Source organism: Nestor notabilis, unplaced genomic scaffold, assembly GCF_000696875.1.
Source record: "Nestor notabilis isolate BGI_N333 unplaced genomic scaffold, ASM69687v1 scaffold13532, whole genome shotgun sequence".
Taxonomy (NCBI): domain Eukaryota; kingdom Metazoa; phylum Chordata; class Aves; order Psittaciformes; family Psittacidae; genus Nestor; species Nestor notabilis.
The window spans coordinates 98,292-117,958 of record NW_009918006.1 but is presented as its reverse complement, the minus strand read 5'-3'; the positions used below and the strand labels follow the sequence as shown (position 1 = coordinate 117,958).

The window sequence follows — 19,667 nt, the reverse complement described above, 5'->3', positions numbered from 1 at the left end:
ACTCACCCCACAAGGACACAGTGAGTGAGGGGAGCATGCTTTGTACAGCCTTTGCCTTTATTTCTGCTGGGCTTAGTCACTGGAGGCTGCTCAGTACTGTCAGACTTTCTTCAGTTGAAACACTTCTTGATCTTTCTTGGAAAATTCACTTTATAGAAGAGGTTCAGGCAAATCCACCCCACAGCCCTAGTGCACCAGGCCTAGCTGGGTGCAGTAGACATCTGGCTGATGTGGAGTCCCACCAAAACATGTAGCAAAACAGATATTATCATTAATTAATTTTGTAGTGTACTAGTGAAGGTTGATGGCTGACTAATGCTTTGGATAAAGGTTACTTTTGTGGGAGATGTGTTTTATTGGAAATAAAACCATCCCAGTGTTAAATATACTTTGAGACACCGACACCCTGCTCCCTGACCGACATTAGGAGGATGCTGCCCACAGTATCCATGTGAGGCGTGATCCTTTCAAATCACATTGCCATTACTGGAGCCAAGGGGCAGCATGACTCTTGTCCACATTCAAAAGGCAAAACAACATGACTGGTTGTTGCTGCCAGGTGACCTGGACACAAAGTGTCTCTGGATGTCCACTGGAGCTATGGCATCACTTATGATGCCATGTTTGCTGTCAGTGATGGGATGAGTTGCTGCATGGGCACACGGTTGCTCAGCTTTGCTACTGCCTCAAAATGCTGTCAGACTCCATTACTGTTTGGAGCACAGACACTCAGAAGATGATCTGCAAAAAAATATAGGGCAACCTATTTGGCACTGTGAACACAGGGAAATGTTGTGGTGCCCTGTGTGGCTTCTCCTCTCCCCTTTTGATTTCCAGCTGCCATGTCTTGATATTCGCAACACTGAAGAGCTGTAGCCCCTCTTCCTAAATGGTAGCAAAAGAAGAATCAGTAGGACTGAAACATATTTGCTCTGCTTGATACCCTTCTTCACCTCCTGGCAGCAACATTCCTCATAGTTCCTCGGCGAGGAGACAATGCTTTAAAAATAGAAATGAAGAAAGGGAGGAGAAAAAAGGAACTTTCTGAGACCAGCTTCACCTGTAATTTTGAAAAGCCTGGTTTATTTTTAAAATCTTTACTTTCCTGGTGACATTATCATTAAAGCCCTTATTGATGTCTGTAATTGTGTTTTTATATCATTGTAACTGACCTAACTCTGTTTTTCTTCATCTCCTTTTCTCTCCCAGTGGAGTTTTTATACTGTGATTTGGCTTCCATGAAGTCTATACGGCAATTTGTGCAGCGGTTTAAAGCAAAGAATTGTCCACTCCATGTCCTGGTGAATAATGGTGAGTTCTGGGTTTTTTTCTTCATGTCTGCAGGGGAAGACATGACAAACGGGGCTCTCATCTATCACTTCACATTTCAAATCAATTATCTGAACCATACAGCAGGTTACAATATGGCTGCATTAATAGGAATGTTTTTCTAGGACTTAAATTGCATTTGTTGGAGAGATTGCAGACTGAACACTTCCATGCCACCCCTGCTTGTGACGTGATTGCAACTCTTGTTCCTTTGCTGTGTTTTTTAGCTCTCCGGCACTAGAAATCATGCAACTGCACAAGAATCTGAGCATCCTTAATAAACAGAAAAAAGGAAAGGAAAGCTGTACTGTATGTGTGTAGGAAACCTGTCCTTAAACCTTTATTTACTTTCTCTCCCATTATGTTTTCCCTGTATGAACACGTGTTCACTACAGCTGCCTGGTGAGCTGGGTTGGGGCGTTAATCCACCTGAAATATAATCTAGCAAATTATCCAGTGCCCTCAGAGCAGTCACTGCTTAGATCAAGGTACTGCTGGAAAGTTGTCCATAAAGTGTCCTCAGTGGTCAGAGAACAAATTAAAAGGACAACATTTATCTTGCATTGGTACAATTATCAAATGAATCTCATTACTCTTATGGATTTTAACTTTTGTTATTCACATACTTGCCATCTAATCATGTTTTACAGCCACAGCATTTTTGGAAACCAGTCCATACAATAATTATCCTCCAAAAACCATGCACGCTCTGCATGCATTTCCCTGAAGGGGAATCTTCACCTGTCTATTTAACTAGGGGAAAAAACCGCCAGCAACAATTTAAGCTTCTTTTAGAAGTTTTCTGCTGTTACATGCTACTGTTCTTGTTTTCCCAATTATTTGCATATATTTTTATTAAGACATCCCAAAGAACATTTTCTGTATTCCTATGCACCCTGCAGTCCTAGTGAGGGCAAACGTGCTGTAAATAAATGGGTTTGTTACAATTCGCTGATGCCTTAAAAAGCTCTCAGGAACACAAGCAAATATTGCAATAAAAATTCAGGAGTATTTGAGTTACTGATTGATATGAAACATTCATGAAATGTTCAATTAAATGTTCATTTTTATTTGACTAGTCAAAATAGCCTACCATTATTATTTAAAATGTGCAATAATTAAAGGTAGTGGATATTTAATCTTGGTTACAAAATCTTACTAGTTTTGCATGCCTACTCCAGCAGTTTTCCAGGTCACTGGTGATCCTTTAAAAAATGTTTCTCCATCACTTATTCTCCACCTCTTGCCTAGCTCAAGGATCTAATTGGGAATTAAATTAACAGTAAAATCCTGAGTTTCAAAGTATCTTCCTAGAGCTAGACACCAGGTGCCACAAAAATTTCAGTGAGCTTTAGGTATCCAACTAATTCAGACACTTTAAGAAGCCTTACATGAATATTTAGGGCGTTCAAAATGGAGATTAGTGGGCTAGAGTCACCTCCTCTCTTTTTGTTATAGGTGATTTTACCATATACATTTAACTTTCTAATTTCTAATGTAAAAGGAAAAATTTGGTTGAATGCACACATTATTTCAGTTGACAAATAAAGGCCTGTTGTGCCATTACTACACTTTCTGCATCTGTAATGTGCATGCTCAGCTCTTGGTTTTTAAAATAAACAAAGCATTAAAGATTCAAATAGACTATTACATAAACATTTTTAAAATATATAATGTGCTAGTGCTAAAAAGAGAAAAATGCTATGACACAGAAAACAAATTAATTTTCTGTGAAAAAATAATCTACATAGCTGAACTATGAGGCACAGAAAGATGAATGCAGGACAAGCAGTCTAGAAAGCTTAATCTGAGAGAAGGTCAGAAGAATATGTCTTCTACTCTGCTAATTAGCAATTGGGTGCCATTTTTTGGTTTTGTTTTTGAAAAGAACTGTGCCTTTGAACAGTTGAAAAGTATTTAGTAAATTACATCATGTACACAACTGTAATTATTTAATACATTCATTAAAATGTATGCTGTTAAGATACATAAGAAAGTCTGCTATCTTCCTGTGGTTGTGGAAGGGACAGATAGTAAAACACTTCATAAAATTCCACAAGCAGTAGTCACTGCTTCATGCCAGAGAGGTTTTTTTCTAACTTCAAGTCAGTTATTTTCTGTGTGCTATAATTGTTTCTCAGCACCTTGTAGCTAATGTTTTTACTTATACATTGTTTACAGTACTTAATGATTCTAACAAAGAGAGCTAACACCAAAATCACATCATCTTTAATGACAACAGAACACCTATGGATACCAAATGTGGATGGTCTAACTCACTGGCAAAGATATACTACTTTCTCTGTTGCAGTTCATTGAATGGTTTGTGATTCTGGCTACAGGTCAGGAAAGGAGTGGGAGAAAATGATGAAGACAGCTGGTATATTCCTTGGCATGCATACCAACACAAAAAAAACTTCGAGATTTCAGGATATTATTAGCCTACTGTACACAGATTACAGTTAATATATTTCAGGTTGAAGCCTATCTAAGCCAATTTAAAATCAATATTTCTGAGCTGCTGGCTAATGCAGACCTTCATATTTCATACTTCAGGGGTCATCTAAGAAATCTCAGTCTCTTGATAGAATGAGTATGTCTCTAAGCTTCCCTCTTTAGTTCCCAGGGAATAATAAAAGATTTATCAGTAGATACCTATGTGAAATATATATGTTTCTTTGCGTTACTCCAAAGTAACGGCCACAGTTCAGCCACATGCAGCCCAGCCATAATCCTTTGCAGGGAGCCGTTTTAGTCCCGTGGATCACATGTTAAATTATTCTTGTCTTTGAGAATTTGCAGGACCAGATCTTCAGAAGGAAGTGAGATCTGAAGGGTGAAACAAGTGGATATATCACAGGATCACAGCATTTTATAAGTACCTACCTATTCACAAGTATTATTGATCAGTTAGGTTTAACAATAGTTACTTGTATTATCACAGTGAGATCCATGTGAAAAGATCCTGTCCCACTGGATTAGGTAAGAGCCAGCTCCCCTCTCTGTAGCAGCTGCAGGTGACACAGATTATAAAATGAAAAGGAGAGAAACTCAAGAGAAATGGAAATTCACTGGAGAAGGGAAAGTTAGTGAGGAAGGTTGCTGTTGACTCCAGTGGAAGTTGGGCTTTATAAAGAATAATGCTTCTCCTCCAGCCACATAGGAAGGCTGTGGTGAATTCTGAATCTGGTATCTCAGTGCATCTTATATCAGTGTCTTGCTTACAGCATCATGTTTCATCTTTATCTTTCCTTGAAGACAAATAAGAGCAGTAAGTCAGAAAAGCTGAGATGAAAAAGGTACAGAGGAACAGGGAGAAAGGGAGGAGGACAAGTGGAAGGGCAAGTGGCCCTTTACCTTTGTGTAAGGGATGATAGATAGTAGACATCATGGGAGAGATGAGCCTTTGGGAGATGTTTAATGCTGGAAGAGGTAATTTGAGGTGGTGGGGGACTTGTTTTTAAATGGGTATTCCATGAATGATGGGCAAAACTAGACGATTTATAAGGACAGTATCATGCGGCATGAATGTGTTCTAAAATGAGAAGATATTCTCAGAGCCATATTTTTCTGGAGAAACTTAGTGCACAACAGATGCCATTTATTCAGATTTTTCAGAAGAGGTTATCTAAGAGTGACGACTAGAAAGTATGAGGAGGCAGACGGATCACACGCTGCTCTTTACAGGCATTAAAGGCCTTGGGTACTGGAAGTAACTTGTCTGGGCACATGTGTCAGAGCACAATGCTACTTCTGACGAGATCCAACCCAGCTTGTTCAGAATGACTGAAGGTTATACAGTGCCAACATTACCTAGTGCCCAGATTTTTGGCAGTAGTCATCAGCTAGAGCTTTTATTATACTTGAATAGCACTGTTGTCTGCCAGAATGATATGTATCCTATATAAAGATATCAGATTTCTTATAAAAGATTGTTTCTTGTTAAAAGAACTAGTAAGTTAGAAGAGTAACTTCAGGCTACTTCTGACTTTCAAACTGCAAGGATTTCATTCATGAAAATCCTGTCTTCTGTTTGATGCTATCTTTGTCTTTTTAATTATTTCCAAAGCTTTTTCTGTGTCTATGATATCAAACACTTCGTAAAAAGGGATATATCTCAGGCTCCACATGCTGTAGGTTCTTGACCCATTTGCTTTTATGTTCTCAATGTGAATGTTTTATCAGTGGAAGACAGATACAAAATTCAGCTATTGATGGATTAGGAAACCCAGCCGGTTCTACTTAAGTGTGTGGAACATTTGCCATTGGCTTTCCTCAGAGGCAGGAGTGAGCCATGTCTTATTCCTACCTAATCCTTTCATAGCTTTCAGGTAAAAATATTTTTATACAAAGTGCAAAACAAGATATTTTACTTCTAAGAGAAATTCCTATTCAATTAGAAAGCTGTAACGGACTTTCCTATTTTCTGATAGTGAGTGGGATAACTCACCGTTGTGCCAACTCAAATAACCAGTTACTGAGCATATTTTTAGGAAAAAAAGTGTTTGGGTTTTTTTTCCAGGCAGACCCAATTATGAATGCTCTGATTTATTTTAGTGTAGAAACAAAATGTCAGTTATGGAACATATTTTAGTTTTTTAACCTACGTATTTTTCCAAGGAACTAGCCTGTGCTTTCTGTGTTTGCAGTGTAGCAGCATGACACTGAATCAGAAAGTGAATCTGTTCTTAAGGAGGTATTGCAGCCTGTTCAGTTTTGTGCTGAACCTACCAAGATTTGGTTGTTCTCAGAGTCCTTGAACGTGGATGGTCTGCAATTTTATTGATTTATTTATTTTTTTTTACTTTAAACTACTGATAAACTAAGAGCTTGTCTTTGCTGGAAAGATGCATTGCTTTATCTTCTTTGGCACTGCTAATGCAGTCCATTTCTCCCTTGTGGGCACTATAGGTGGATCTGGGAGCACTAGCAGTAGACATTACTCAATTTTCAGTTCCTTACTAGTTAGCCAAACATTTAATGTTTGGTCTAAGAGTTTTCATGCCAAGTGTTTGCCTTAGGCTAAGGGGTTTTTATAGGTTTTTCTTTAGTTTTTTTGAATGCCAGATAAAAGAGTTTATCTGTTTCCAACAATGATAAGTAAAACATCTTAGGACTTTTTTAATGTCAAAAATGCTGACAAGTTTCTTTATAAAGTCTTTGCTGTTATCACTGTTTGGAATAGGGATTTGAATGCAGGCAAAATGCTGCCTCTGTGTCAGAGGTGGCTGTGTCTTTCATCACGTGTGGAATATTCCATGATGGGTCAAGTCAGAAGCCTGTTAAGCACTGTGGTTTGAAAACCACCTCTAATGTTTTAATTGCTAAAGTTTTTGCCTGTACCAATCATGTCCTGCATTGAGACTGAGCAGGTCTTCCTGCTTTAATCACAACAATAAAACGAGCATAGTGGGAAGTACTGTGTGCAGGCAAATGCACTGGCACTGAGGCTGGGCACCAAGTTCTTGTCTGCTCCCTGTGGCTGCCTCTGAGCTTGGGTCCTCTGTGATCCCTGTCACAAGTTTCTGTCCTGTTAAAAGCAGACTACAGGATGGGGAGAAGTTGATGGGGGGTGATGAGTGTCTGGGTTTTACCTTGATATACAGTTGGAACATGACTGTGGAACTGGGATGTGATTTCAGCACTTTCAGGATGCAAACATCTCCCTAGTCATGGCTAGTGAACTGATGTAGATGGTGACCTGTCCTGGGTTCAGCTACAGCAGTCTTTTTTTCTCCTTCTTAGTAGCTGGTGCAGTGCTGTGGTTTTGACTTTCAGCCTGGGAACAACGCTGATAACACCGATGGTTTTAGTTGTTGCTCAGTAATGTTTACTCTGACCAACGACTTTTCTCAGTCTCATGCTCTGCCAGAGAGGAGGGGAAGCCAGGAGGAAGCAGAGACAGGACGCCTGACCCAAACTGGCCAAAGGGGTATTCCATACCACAGCACATCATGCCCAGTATAGAAACTGGGGGGAGTTACCCGGAAGGCCCAGATCGCTGCTCGGATCGGGCTGGGTATCGGTCAGCGGGTGGTGAGCGGTTGTGTCCTCTCCCCTTGTTATTCCTCTTATCATTATTATTGGTAGCAGTAGTGGTTTGGATTATACCTTAGTTACTGGAGAGCTGTTATCTCAACCCGTGGGAGCTACATTCCTCCGATTCTCCTCCCCATCCCTCGGGGAGCGGGGGGAGGAAGGAAGAGGGGGGGAGTGAGTGAGCGGCTGCGTGGTTCCAAGTTGCCGGCTGGGCTTGAACCACGACATGACCTCAGTGAGCTAGCGGTTGCGTCTTTTGGGAAGTGCTGTCTCTTGCATTTTTAGGCATGGTGAAAAAAACCTGTAGCCTGGAAGAGGAAGAAGCCTGGTTTGAATGCAGATGGGACAAGACTGTAACTTCCAAGAGAGGCAGATCTATATGAGAAGCCTGGGAGTGGAGAACTGAATGGAACAGGTAGTTAAGGCTGGGAGGTTATAAGGGAGAGACAGCAGAAGATGGAGTGAAGAGTTGGTGGGAGGGAACAGAGCTCTCAGGCGGGAACCATTATGATGGGGGAAAAGTTGATGGCAATACATTTGAGTTTGCTGATTGAAAGACTTTTAAACAGAATTAAACTATGAATGTAGCAGGTATTCTTGTTCAATATCAGGATATTCGTAAGGCAGCAAGTATGGGGAGAGGGAGCTGGCGTGGGTAGTGAGAATGAAGGTATGTCTGAACTGTAGGAGAGGTCTCAGTAGGAATTTGCAGGTGCTTAGACACTATGTAATTCACAAGGATTGAGTCCTTATCTTGAGGACTAGACTGTTGTGCACAAACTGACTGAACTTTTTTTTGCAGGGAGTTTACTGATGTTTAACAGAGGTGGGAATTATCCCCCTTGGTGGGGATGTGATTGGAACTTCTCTCTTCAATTTAGCCAGCAACTTCAACATAACTTGTAGAAATTAATTGTCACCTACCCCTGTATCACAACTGGTTGGCACTGAAAAGGGCATGGGGAAGCTGGTGGGAGCCTCAGAGCCATGGATCGTGGCCCCATAAGGAAACCATCCTCAAAAGCAAGGGAAGGCATGTGACTGACAGATACCTGTAGGATGCAGAGTGAGATCTGTGAGATTCAGACACAAAGGAGCTAGAGTGGCTGGCTAAGAAAATTAGGGAGAACCAACTTACTGTTTTCAGGGAAGCAGAGAGGCAGATGAAGCTGATATACAAGGCTGGGCTGGGCCTGTCACCTCCTTCCCATATACATGCTGTTCTTTGATAAGATCAGTGTCAGGTCACTGGATTCTGAGGGTAAGGGAGGGAGGGGAGCGTAGCCCAGAGCTTTGGCTGGGAAGCAGCACACCGTCTTTGGCTTAGGCAGGGCCATGCATTTTGGCTGGCACAGGAAGGCAGCATGCAGAACTGGCAATGGGCAGAGCGGAGCCCCTTGCAAGGGAGGAGGAGGCAGGAGCTAGTGGGAACTTGCTTAGTGCTGAGCAGAGGCTCAGGCAAACTCCTCTGGAGGGGTTGTTCTGGGAAGAGGCAGGAAAGACCAAACCCTCTGGAGATGGCTCTTCTCTGCAACCCGAAACTGGGTCCTTATGCTGCCCTCCTCTTTATCAAACTGTTTTCATTGTGGACAGTCCCCTCCAGGGAAGATCCATGCACAGGACACTGTCCTGCCACTGATGGTGGTGGATCTTCCCAAAGGTCAAATGCATTGGTGTGAACTCTAGGTGTCATCTAGGTGTCATCATTACGTCATGGGGTAAAATTCCTTGTGTTTGCTTCAGTTTCCTACCAGTTTGCTTTAGAAAACTGCATATACATATATACAGAGCTCCAGAAGATACTGGGAAGTGCAAGAGTCTGGGGATACAGGAAAATAGCATCAGAGAGCTGTACTGAGCTTCATTTGTATTTTTGTGTTTTTCTTCTTTTCTTCTTAACTGTTTGGATTTTTGCCTTTTCAGCTTTCATATACTGAAAATCTGGCTTCTGTGTGTGGTCCTGTCTAGACTCAGAACATTTTTCTGGGATACCAGTAGGTGTGCAGCATGCCTGTAGCACTGGGCTCTGGGTTACAGATGTAGTTTAGCAGTGTGTCTCAGTGGTGCTGTAAATTCATCTCTCTGCAGCCCAGATGAGGCATACCTGTAAAAAGCAGTTATATGGGTACAGTTGTGTCTCTGATAGGCACTTCTGGAGGCAATTCTTCTAATAATGCATTGCACCTTCTTGTTGCTCACTATGCGGGAGAGATCTGCAGGATGGGCATATTCTGGGATAGCACAGCCCAATAGAATGATGTGGAACAAGCAATCTAGTATAGGCAGCCTAGCCAGAGGATGCTGCTATATAGTTATTGAGATGTTCACTCCATTATAGATGCCCCTATTCAGGAGAGAAGTGGGTTATACTATTTTTTATGTAGATAGATCCACCCGTAGATCTTTTGGTGTATGGTTGTGCAGAGCAGAGTAGTTTGGACACTCTGTTAAGTGAGGTGGGTCACCTCATGTGGCTGCACTCATGGGATGGAAAATGCTGCTAAGTCAGTCAGCTATACCAATATAAAACCTGTATGGAGAAAAGGCTTTATGCTTTTACTTGTGGTTACTGTCTTTATTCATTTGCCCCCTTGGTAACTTTTTTGGTACAGTATGTATCTCTTTCTTGTACATAACAAGAGTTGGGTGGATGAGATTATTTAGGTTTGCTTCCTGCTGTGAAGGTGTTACATGTAAGCGTGTGTGACTGACCTCTTGCATTGTCTGCCCAGCCTTTGGGCTGCTGGGGATTAAAGGACTTGCATGTGGGGGCACTGCCTCCAAACCCACTTCTGTGAGTCTGGCTGGGAAGAAAGACATTTTGTTCTGCATATGAAGAGATTTTAAATCTTTCTTCTGTAGTGAGTTTGAGAGAGCTACCTCTAAAAACCTCCAGGTAACTCACTGTAAATAAATCTAGGTGAGTGAAATACTTTTATTTTTGAAGCTCTTAAAACATGTTTTATAATGGAGCTTAATGATGTCTTTGCAGTGGGAAGTACAGGAATTACAGCAACGTCTGCCATCATCTGCAGTACAGGCAGGCATGTTACAAATTCTCCTGTATAATCCAGTAAAAATACAGTATGCCTGGCATGTAGTATTTACAACTGTCATAAAGTTTTTGGTTATGCTGTGAGCAGCATCAGCCCCATTATGCTCTTAAAATCACCTAAGACTAATTCACTGATGGATCCCAAAGAGTTTCGTTAGAAACTTTTAAAGAAAATTATAATAAATGTCTCTTTGCAAAGACAGTACTCTTCGGGTGTATTCATTCTTTGAGAGAAAAATACGACTATTGCCTAGTCATAAAAGTAAAAAAGGACAGATTTTTTAATTCATTACAGCTAATTAAAATGCATGTAATTTGAACTTATTACCAAAAATGCATAACTGCAGCAATTTGGAATGTATTACTGTATGTATGAGAACGGTTTTTCAGCATAGTTATACAGCAAAGTATTTTCCTTATTCTGATTTATTTCTACACTTGCAAAATCACACATCTGTGCATCATTTCATCAGTTTTTGGCAAACATATTGTCAGCCTTTTGCCTGAATATTTCAATAACAGCTAATCAAAGTAAAATCTCATGTTCAGCTTACTTATTAATTAATTTTCTAATGCTATGCTGATATGCATTGGAAACAATGCCGCTAAATCAGGGGGAAAAAGGTACAAGAAAGTTGAATCAGAACTGAGGTGTTTGGCATTAATGGTCTGTGTGCTGCCACTTCAAATTTCACACGTACTCCAAAACACTGAGGAGACTGACTATTAAGATAATTAAAACCAGAAAGATTGTGGGTTGTATGGATTCCAAAGCAGAAGAATAAGAAAAATCATTCTTAGTTTACAATGAAGAGGATAGGTAAACAAACAGTCTAAGAAAGGGTTTCGTTTTTTGGGGTTTTTTTTAAATATATCAAATAGAAGTGGATTAATTGAAGGAATTAAAAACAGAAGCAGCTTTCATTCTTTGAGTCACCATTTGGGGCCCTTGAGCAAAGCTGATGATGTTTCAGGACAGAAGAAAATCAACAGTATGCCACTTCCAGTACCTATTGAATGTTACGCAGTTAATAATGTGAAAAAGAGAGCTTGCTGCTACAATTCCAAGGTTTCCCTTTTGTCAGAGAAGCAGCCAGGTTCAGTTGCCTGTTGGGTATTCCTCACTTGTGCTCGGTGAATTAAAATGGCTTCTCCTCAAACAAAAGAAACAACCCTCAAATTGCAGGGCAAGATTTTTTGATAGCCTTGATATGAACTGCCTCAAAGATGAGAGTCTTCTTTTAAAAAAAGGAAAAAAAGTCTTCCAAAGGTGTTTTGAATTAATATTATTTGACCTTGAAGACAAAAAGGGAGTTCTAGTAGCAACAAATGCAAGCAGAGATGATTGTCCGTGCTCAAGGACTTGACCGCAATTTCTACTCAGAGGAAGCTCCTGCAGAACGAGCAGTGTAATTTTTGGAAACATGTACCTTAACAGTTGTGCATTGCAGGAGTGAATTTTTTTTCCGTCTGCTGACCTGGGCTCATATCTGTGTTTTGCTTCCAGGACATGCAGCACAGATGGTGGAGACTAATTGGGGTGGAGGGCGAAGCCTCCATGTGCTCTTGAAATCCTGTGTCTTGTCCAGAGGTCAAGGGGGCAGTTGCTGTAGCACAAGCATCCTCAGGGCTGATGTGAGTGGTGACAGCCTCCCTGGGTTTGCCTGCTGATCATGATGGAAAGCTGAATGGCCGTAGGGGCCGTCTAACACACTTTTGTCCAGCCAGATTCCTCTAGCCCTCTGTCTGACTCAGCCTAGTGCGTGTGTTTGTGTGGAGGGTCTATAGTGAGCTCAGTAGGAGCCCCAGCAGATGCAGAAGCAGCATTTGGGGTTGGCATCATCTTTTCTGTGCCAAGGCGGTTTTCTATTGGCTGCCTTTTCATGGACTTGCATTTTAATCATAGAATCATAGAATGGTTTGAGTTGGAAAGGACCGTAAGATCACCTAATTCCAATCCCCCTGCTGTGAGCAGGAACACCTTCCACTAGACCAGGTTGCTCAACGCCCCATCTAGCCTGGTCTTGAACACTGCCATTCTGTGTTTTTTTACCAGTGTTGCTGCAAATACACCTCTGGTAAACTGCTTCCTCCTGCCTTTTCCAAGTGTCAGAGCTTTGGAGGACAGGATGGCCCTCAGGGAGATGCAGACTGTTTCCTTGCACCAGCCCTGGTGCTCAGAGATGTAGTAATGTAGCAAAGAAAAAGTCTCAGCAGGGCTTGTCTCCCTTTTATGTCTGTCCATACCCCTCATGGCAGTGCTCAGTCCCAGCCACTGTTCCAGATGTCATTATGTGCAGATTAGGGAGGAAATGGAAACCTGTTTACAACTCTGAGCAGTTGCACCATGCATCAGAGTAAGTGCTGCTGAGGAAGGGGAATACAACAGGACACCTGTCCAGACACCCTCTAATCTGTGTCTTCCCGTTGTTAGAGTTGAGATGTGACATACAGAGAAACCACACCCGACAGCTGGGTTTTCCTGTCATTCTGAGGGATCTGGGAAGGTGGCTGCAATGGCAGAGAGAGATGCTAATCAGAGCTTCTGTAGAGCCACATCATGTAATTTTTGTTGTGTTTTTTTCATCATACCGTCAACAAGCATCTCTCATGTTCAGTCTTATATTCTCCATATGCAGGTATGCTGTGTTATACCCAAGCTTTTTGTTTGCTCTGTCATCTTACCCTCATTTCTTACCCTCACTCTTACCCTCATTCTTACCCTCACTCTGCTTCTCCAGTTAAGCAGTAGGCAGCCATAGGTGAACTGCTAAAGGTGTTGGCCATGCTAAAAAGATCCTGAGAATACCTCATTTTCAGCCTGAGCAGCAGTAATGAAGCAGAACTGTCATGTGGCAGGACCCCCAAAGAAGGAGTGCTGTAGATGAACAGCATGTGCAGTTTAAAATGGTCATTTAATATGCCATCATCAGGCTAACTGACATCAAGAAGCGAGATGTTAAGGGCTTTTTAATGGACATGTGAAGTAGCATGAGGATTAAGCTGACACTTTCTCATGTCTGTGAGCAGAGGTGGCCTTTCTGCTGTATCATTTGTGTGTTGTAGAAAGAAGGCAAATGGCATACAATGTAACTCTCCGTGAGACATGTCCATATACATTTTAATTACAAAGGTCAGGTCCACTTGTATGATAATTAAATTTTAATAAAATCAGAATAATTTATAACATTCAAGTCCACTTCTGATTGAGCAGGATAGGTATCCCCCACGCAGCCTTGGTAGGCAATATAATTTATACATGAGCTCAGGATTTTCTGCAAGATGCTGAAATCAACATTGCATGTTAGGGATGTGGATACTTATTTTAGGCACTGAATTTGAAAATTGTGGTTTGTAGAAATATATGCAAAAATATTGCCAAAATAAGCATTCAAAACCTCATTTCAATATGCAGCTGCTTGTAAGCACAGTAATTAGGATATATTGGGTAAATTTACTGCATCTTTTCTCACCCACACCAGTGAGATAGAAGTTGCAGATTTCAGATGAAGACTCAACAGATCTTTAAACTCCAGCCAGGACTCAGCAGAAATCCATCTGGGAGAGCAGGTCTGCTGCTTAGCCTGGTCTTGTTTCCACTGCTCTGAGCTCTTTGATGGAGGGAATGCTGTTGGAATCACCCAGCTCCCACCTATTGCAGATGGATTAATTGTGGTTGTGTATCTGCAGCATTGCTTTCTGGCATGTCAGCAATGGGTTAACTCAACTTTTAAGGTCTTCAGAATAGTTTTAACAAATGAACTCATTTATCCTCACAATCCTGCAGGGAGGGAAGAAAGGAGGGGGAGAGTCAGTTTGACTGTTTTCTGGATAAAGGAACCAAACTGGGAGTTTTGACATTTTTCTCAGCAGTAATCAATCAGTGTCTGCTTTACACTTCACATGCCATCACCAGTCACTTATTGCTCTAAATGTCGTGTTTACACTGCAACAGGCGATCCATGCTCCTTCTAGCTTGCTGCTTCTCTGAAATAAATCATCAGGTTTTACATCTACTTTCTCCTCCAGCTGGGGTGATGCTGGTCCCTGAAAGGAAGACGGAGGATGGGTTTGAGGAGCACTTCGGCTTGAACTACTTGGGACACTTCCTGTTGACTAACCTCCTCCTGGATACGCTGAGGCAATCAGGAACGCACAGTCACAACGCTAGGATCATCACTGTCTCATCAGCCACCCATTATGTAGGCAAATTGCACCTGAGCGACTTACAAAGCAGGTACTGAACCATTTTTGGTGTTCACTGATCTGTAATAAGAGTGTGCAGATTAATCTCCAAGAAAATTGTTACTGAATACTCAGTGTGGGTTTTCTTCTGTTGCCTTTTTTTTTTTTTTCTCTTAATTAATGGGGATTTTCAAGGGTTCCTTAATATCTTTCAAGCTTGAACAAAGCTTTCAGCCTTCAGTCAAAGATACAAATCATTTAGAAGCTTGTGAACTGGGTCTTTTATTCTGAACCTTAAAAGACTGCTTTCCTTTCTGATGCTTATGCTGTGGTGATGGTTGTGGTGCAGAACCTGGACTCGTCACTGCCTAGTCAGGGAGACTCTCAGTAACTGGGATGTTTTAAAATGGCTGGGGCAGATGCTAATAGACTTCATCCGTAAGTGAATGCATAGGTAGAGGCCCTGATCCTGCCCTCATATGCTTGTGGCTGCTCGCTCCCTGCCTGCTGCACATGGGGCTGCTGACTTGACTGTGGGGGGGCCGCTTGCCCAGCCCACATGCTGCCTGCTGCTCCTTCCTCCCTGCCAGCTCTGCCCCGTGGCCTGTGACTCCTGGCACACTGTTGTCTGTTCACTCTGCCTCTGGCCTCCACCTTGTCATGCACTGCTCCTGACATCCTGGTCCTCCCTGTCGGCCTCCCTCATAGCCCTTCTCCAGCTTCCCCCACCTGCCTCCCAGCCCCAGGCTGGGTCATCCCTCCCACCTGTGGTGCTTGCTCGCTCACGCATCAGCCTTGTGATTCACTGCACATGCAGGAGCCCCGGCTCTTGTTTGTGTCACCTGAGAGCTTACCTGGATCCAAGTGCACAGCCAGCCTGGTTTTTTAACCCAGTAAGACAGGTTAAATGCATAGTTGTTTGCTGTCCGACTACCTTCCTTTAGGAAAACTGTGTGTCAAAGTCTATGGGATAGATCTAACATTAGGAAGGCATCGAATGATGTGGTGAATGCGTCTGGTGTCATGCAGGAGCTGTGAGGTGTTGTTCAGTTAATTGAGGAACAGACGGGATAACCGAGACACATTTAAGAAGTTCCATTTCAAAAACAGATACATTTCAAAAGTTCCCCCGTGAAGTCACGTGTGGCAATTACGCACCTATTAACAGGCTCCAACAGAGCCTGTCTCCTAAGGGGCTCCAGGGAGTTTCTGCCTGCATGGATCCAGTCTGAGTTTTTCATCACGTCCATGGAGAAATTCTGTCCCCATCCTATGACAGGGACTTCTGCACATGTTCAGAGGCACCTGGCCTGAGGTTTCATTTTGAAACAAAGACTGAATTTAGAGGGCTGGGCTTTTTCCACTGCAGACATTTTACATATGAATGCTGCATTAAGCACGTCAAACTTTCTCTTTGACTTTTGATTGCATACTATGGTATCAGTTTTATTACAAGCACATTGTTTAAACTCTGTGGGGTAGTCACAGCTTAATCGCTTGCTTGTAAAACAACCACAGGAAATTACCCTACTCTTCAGTTGATGTATGTATTCATTGTTTCTGATGGGCATATGCTGGATGGCACCATGCAAGGGGCTAAAGGGAGTGTAATTAGTATTTCTTTGGGCTAAAGTGCTGAATGCAAACTTAAATATGGATATTCTATGTTTCTAGATAGCAGTAGTTTCCTTGATTATATCAAAGCCTTGTGTTGTGCCTCTTTAATTTAGGGTCATCCTTACCTTTGATTCACCATTATTAACTCATACTCTAAAGGAACTAGAAATGTCTCAGGAGAGTTATGGTTGAGTATGAACATGATCAATCTGATGCAAAAAATAAAAACATACCAGTGAGACTGATGTGCAGCTTTTGCACCCAAACCTGCCCTTTACATTTCAACTTTATTGGTGTAAGATGAGCCATAAAGGATGACAGATTCTGGCTGACTTTGCCTGCTCTTTCCCGCATGGGTGCTCTGAATCATGTGGGAGCAGTAGTGGTGCCTGATTTCCAAGCACAGAGGCACACTGGTGGAACGCAGAAGGGGCTGTAGATTCAGCTCAAAACCTTTTCTTGATTCAGGTGGAAGAAGATACTCCTGGTGGTTTTTTTAGCCTATTGTCCATAAGTGCCCTGTCAGGTGAATAGTTAGTTATTGCTTAAATGGTGCTAATGAAAACAGTGATATCCCTTCCACATTTGAGTGTGTGCCTACAGCATGAGTGGCTAGTTTAGCAACCAACCCTGGAGGACTGCTGTGGGGCAGCATACGCAGGCATTGCCTACATCACAGGGCCTTGGAGGCGCCTGGTGGTTCAGAGCGGTGTTGAAGAGCTTTAATGGATGTGGTAAAGACACCCATGGTAAGCAGTGATATGATAGTGTTCCACAAATTGCCACAGTTTCCCAGTGATGCCATCCCTCATTTTTGCCGCTTGTGTGAATGGGAAATCTTTCTAAAGGATTTATAATGGCTTTTTCCTTATATTGAATTGCACTAGTTGGCTGTAATTCATTTAACAACTTGGGTATATTTTCCCAGATTGGCTGGTCCTGACCTTGCAGGAAGTCAGCAAAACAATTTGGAGTCATTTACTCACAGTGGAGAAAGGGGGCCATACTCTGTGATGGAAACAATACCAGTGGCCGCAGACTGAATTGTTTACCGTGCTCTTGTCCCATTATTCCTAGGTTTTGGTTGGGCTAGTGTCCAAACTGGAGGTGAGTGATAGTGGCCGAGGAGGGATTCATCCATCAAGTATGTCAGAGAAGGAAAGGCAGAAGACTTTCTTGACATAAAGGAGACAGTAAACTGAGGTTGTCTTCTCTGCTTTACCACAGATTTTTCTGTGGGATCATTCTCCCACTTGGGAGATTCTGGGTTGGCAGTCACAGTTGTGGCTATCGTTCCCCATTGCTTGTACTTGCTGCTCAGAGATCTGCTCTGAAGCCAAATGTCTTCCATATCACAGTGACCACAGGGCAACAGCATAACAAAAAATTGTTGGAAGGTCTGTCCCATGAACAGTATTAAATGAAACTTGTGTTACTGTCTTCCACGTTTCCTCTTTGGCTTGTTTTCTGCCTTCTTACCAATCTGATTTATCCCATGTTTCTCTTCTCAGCTCCTTTTGGGCAGGATGGTTCATTTTTTTTTTTTTTATTTCTTTTCCTTGCGTTTTACATTATTTTTCTTTGTTTTGTCTCTCTTCATGCATGCCTACTCAATTCCTCTGTTCATAGTTTTATTTCACCTGTGTCTTTTGAGCTTTTTTGTCTCCATTGCCTTTTCCCTCCCTGTGTCATTGTTTTTTAGCTTTTTGGGGGGAGGAGGGGATGTAGTGTCTTACTTCTGCTCACCTTTTTATTTCCTCCTCTCCATCTATCTTCCTCCTATCTTCTTCCTCTAACCCCAGTCCTATTTTTCCCTAAGAATGTAATTTCTTCCTCTTGTTGCTCATCCTCTTCACCTTCAGCCATGAAAAAGACACAGCATGGGTACATCAAGGCAGGACAGAGCTTGTTCCAAACTGGCAGGGCATAGCTTGTTTCATGTGTGTTATTGAAAATGCAAACGCACAAGAGCAATGACTGTTCTCCCAGTTCTTTTGCTGAAGGATATATGAAGAACATCAAACACCTTTGTGGTCTTTTAGATCCAGACCATTTTCAACAGCAATCACATGAGTCGACAAGGGGATCCCTAAGGCAAATCATTCTCCTTCATCCCTGCTTTGAATATGAGTGTTTTCAAGGAGGTGAAAGTTTAACAGAAATGCTATCAATCTGCAAACGTTAAGACAGTGAGGATTTCAGCAGTTACATGGTGAGGGTAGTACACTATGGACTCTAACAGCATAGCTGGGATGGTTTTTTTTCTTCTTTTGCCTGACTTAAATATTACTTTCTAAAGTGAGAGGTGAAGAAAATACCATCATGAGAGAATTATGGCTGGCTGGTTTTAGCAAAAGCTTGAAGAACATTGTGCTATCCCCTTGGGTTGAGATAGACTTGAACACTGCACTGGAGTTCATGGTGCTCTTACAAGGCTGGGATGGAGGGCACTCCTTCGAGTACGCTGCCCACCGAATTAAGAAGGGATTTTAGGAAAATTTTAGAAAAAGAAGACCTTTTTCCCTTTCCCAGCCTATGGGCCACACCTGAATATGCTCCCTTTTCCAGAGGTTAGCATCTTTGTGTGTTCTGTCTAGCTTTTTGTCCATGACTAACTTATTCCTTTCATCATCCTCTCTTTATGCATGACAAATGGGCCCTGTAATACTGTGAATCACAGATCTGTGAACTCCCCAGCCACAGTAACACAGCTTCTTCTCTGGTTCATGTCTCCTGTATATTCAAGACCAGCTAGTCACACTTCTCTTTCCTCTGCTCTCCAACTGCTGAAGAGCTGATATTTTTTGTAACTCCCCAATCTGGTTCAGTCCCCAGATAATTTCTGTATTTTTTCCCTGTAGCCCTAGCACATGAATCATGTCAAAGACAATAGAGATTGAATGAGAGGAGTTGCAAAAATCCCAGTGGCACATCTGCATCCCAGCTGGTGTAAAATAGGGTAAACATCTCTGCCCAGGACTTGGGAGGATACTGGGGAGACCAGGCAGCTCCAGTTAATCTCCTCTGGTAGATAGTTCGTAAAGACTGTAACAGGAGGTGTTGCGTACTGATGGGAAAATCTGTCTAGCAAAGTGTCTGGAATTCTCCTGTTCTTGGATGGGTGGTGTCCTTTGTCTTCACTTCTTGGTGTTTGTTGGTAAATGAATGATTAAATTTGTGCAGAAAATTGAGGATTTTGTCCCATTAGCATTGCTGAGATTTTGAATATATTGCCCATCAATAACAATGAAAAGTTAAAATATCAATTTACTTTTGGAAAACATGAATCCATTTTTCAGACCAGATGCTTTGATTTCAGTGATTTCTGAATATTTTATTTCTAATTTATTTGTAATTATCCTTGTGAGTAGATTGCCATTTATATTTTGAAGCATAATGTTGATGAAACTGAAACCCCAAATCTTTAATTTCTAAGTCATCC

General features: G+C 42.0%; 1 protein-coding gene across 1 annotated transcript in view; it reads left to right on the top strand.

The window, feature by feature from the left end:
• The window catches only part of DHRSX (dehydrogenase/reductase (SDR family) X-linked), a gene marked incomplete at its 5' end in the record, with an annotated part of 114,726 nt that overhangs the window by 53,354 nt on the left and 41,705 nt on the right, over positions 1–19,667 (top strand). Inside the window, 2 exons of the mRNA XM_010009509.1 lie at positions 1,210–1,311; positions 14,453–14,660. Of these exons, the coding sequence (XP_010007811.1) occupies positions 1,210–1,311; positions 14,453–14,660 (310 nt within the window). The remainder of the gene's footprint in view (positions 1–1,209; positions 1,312–14,452; positions 14,661–19,667) is intronic.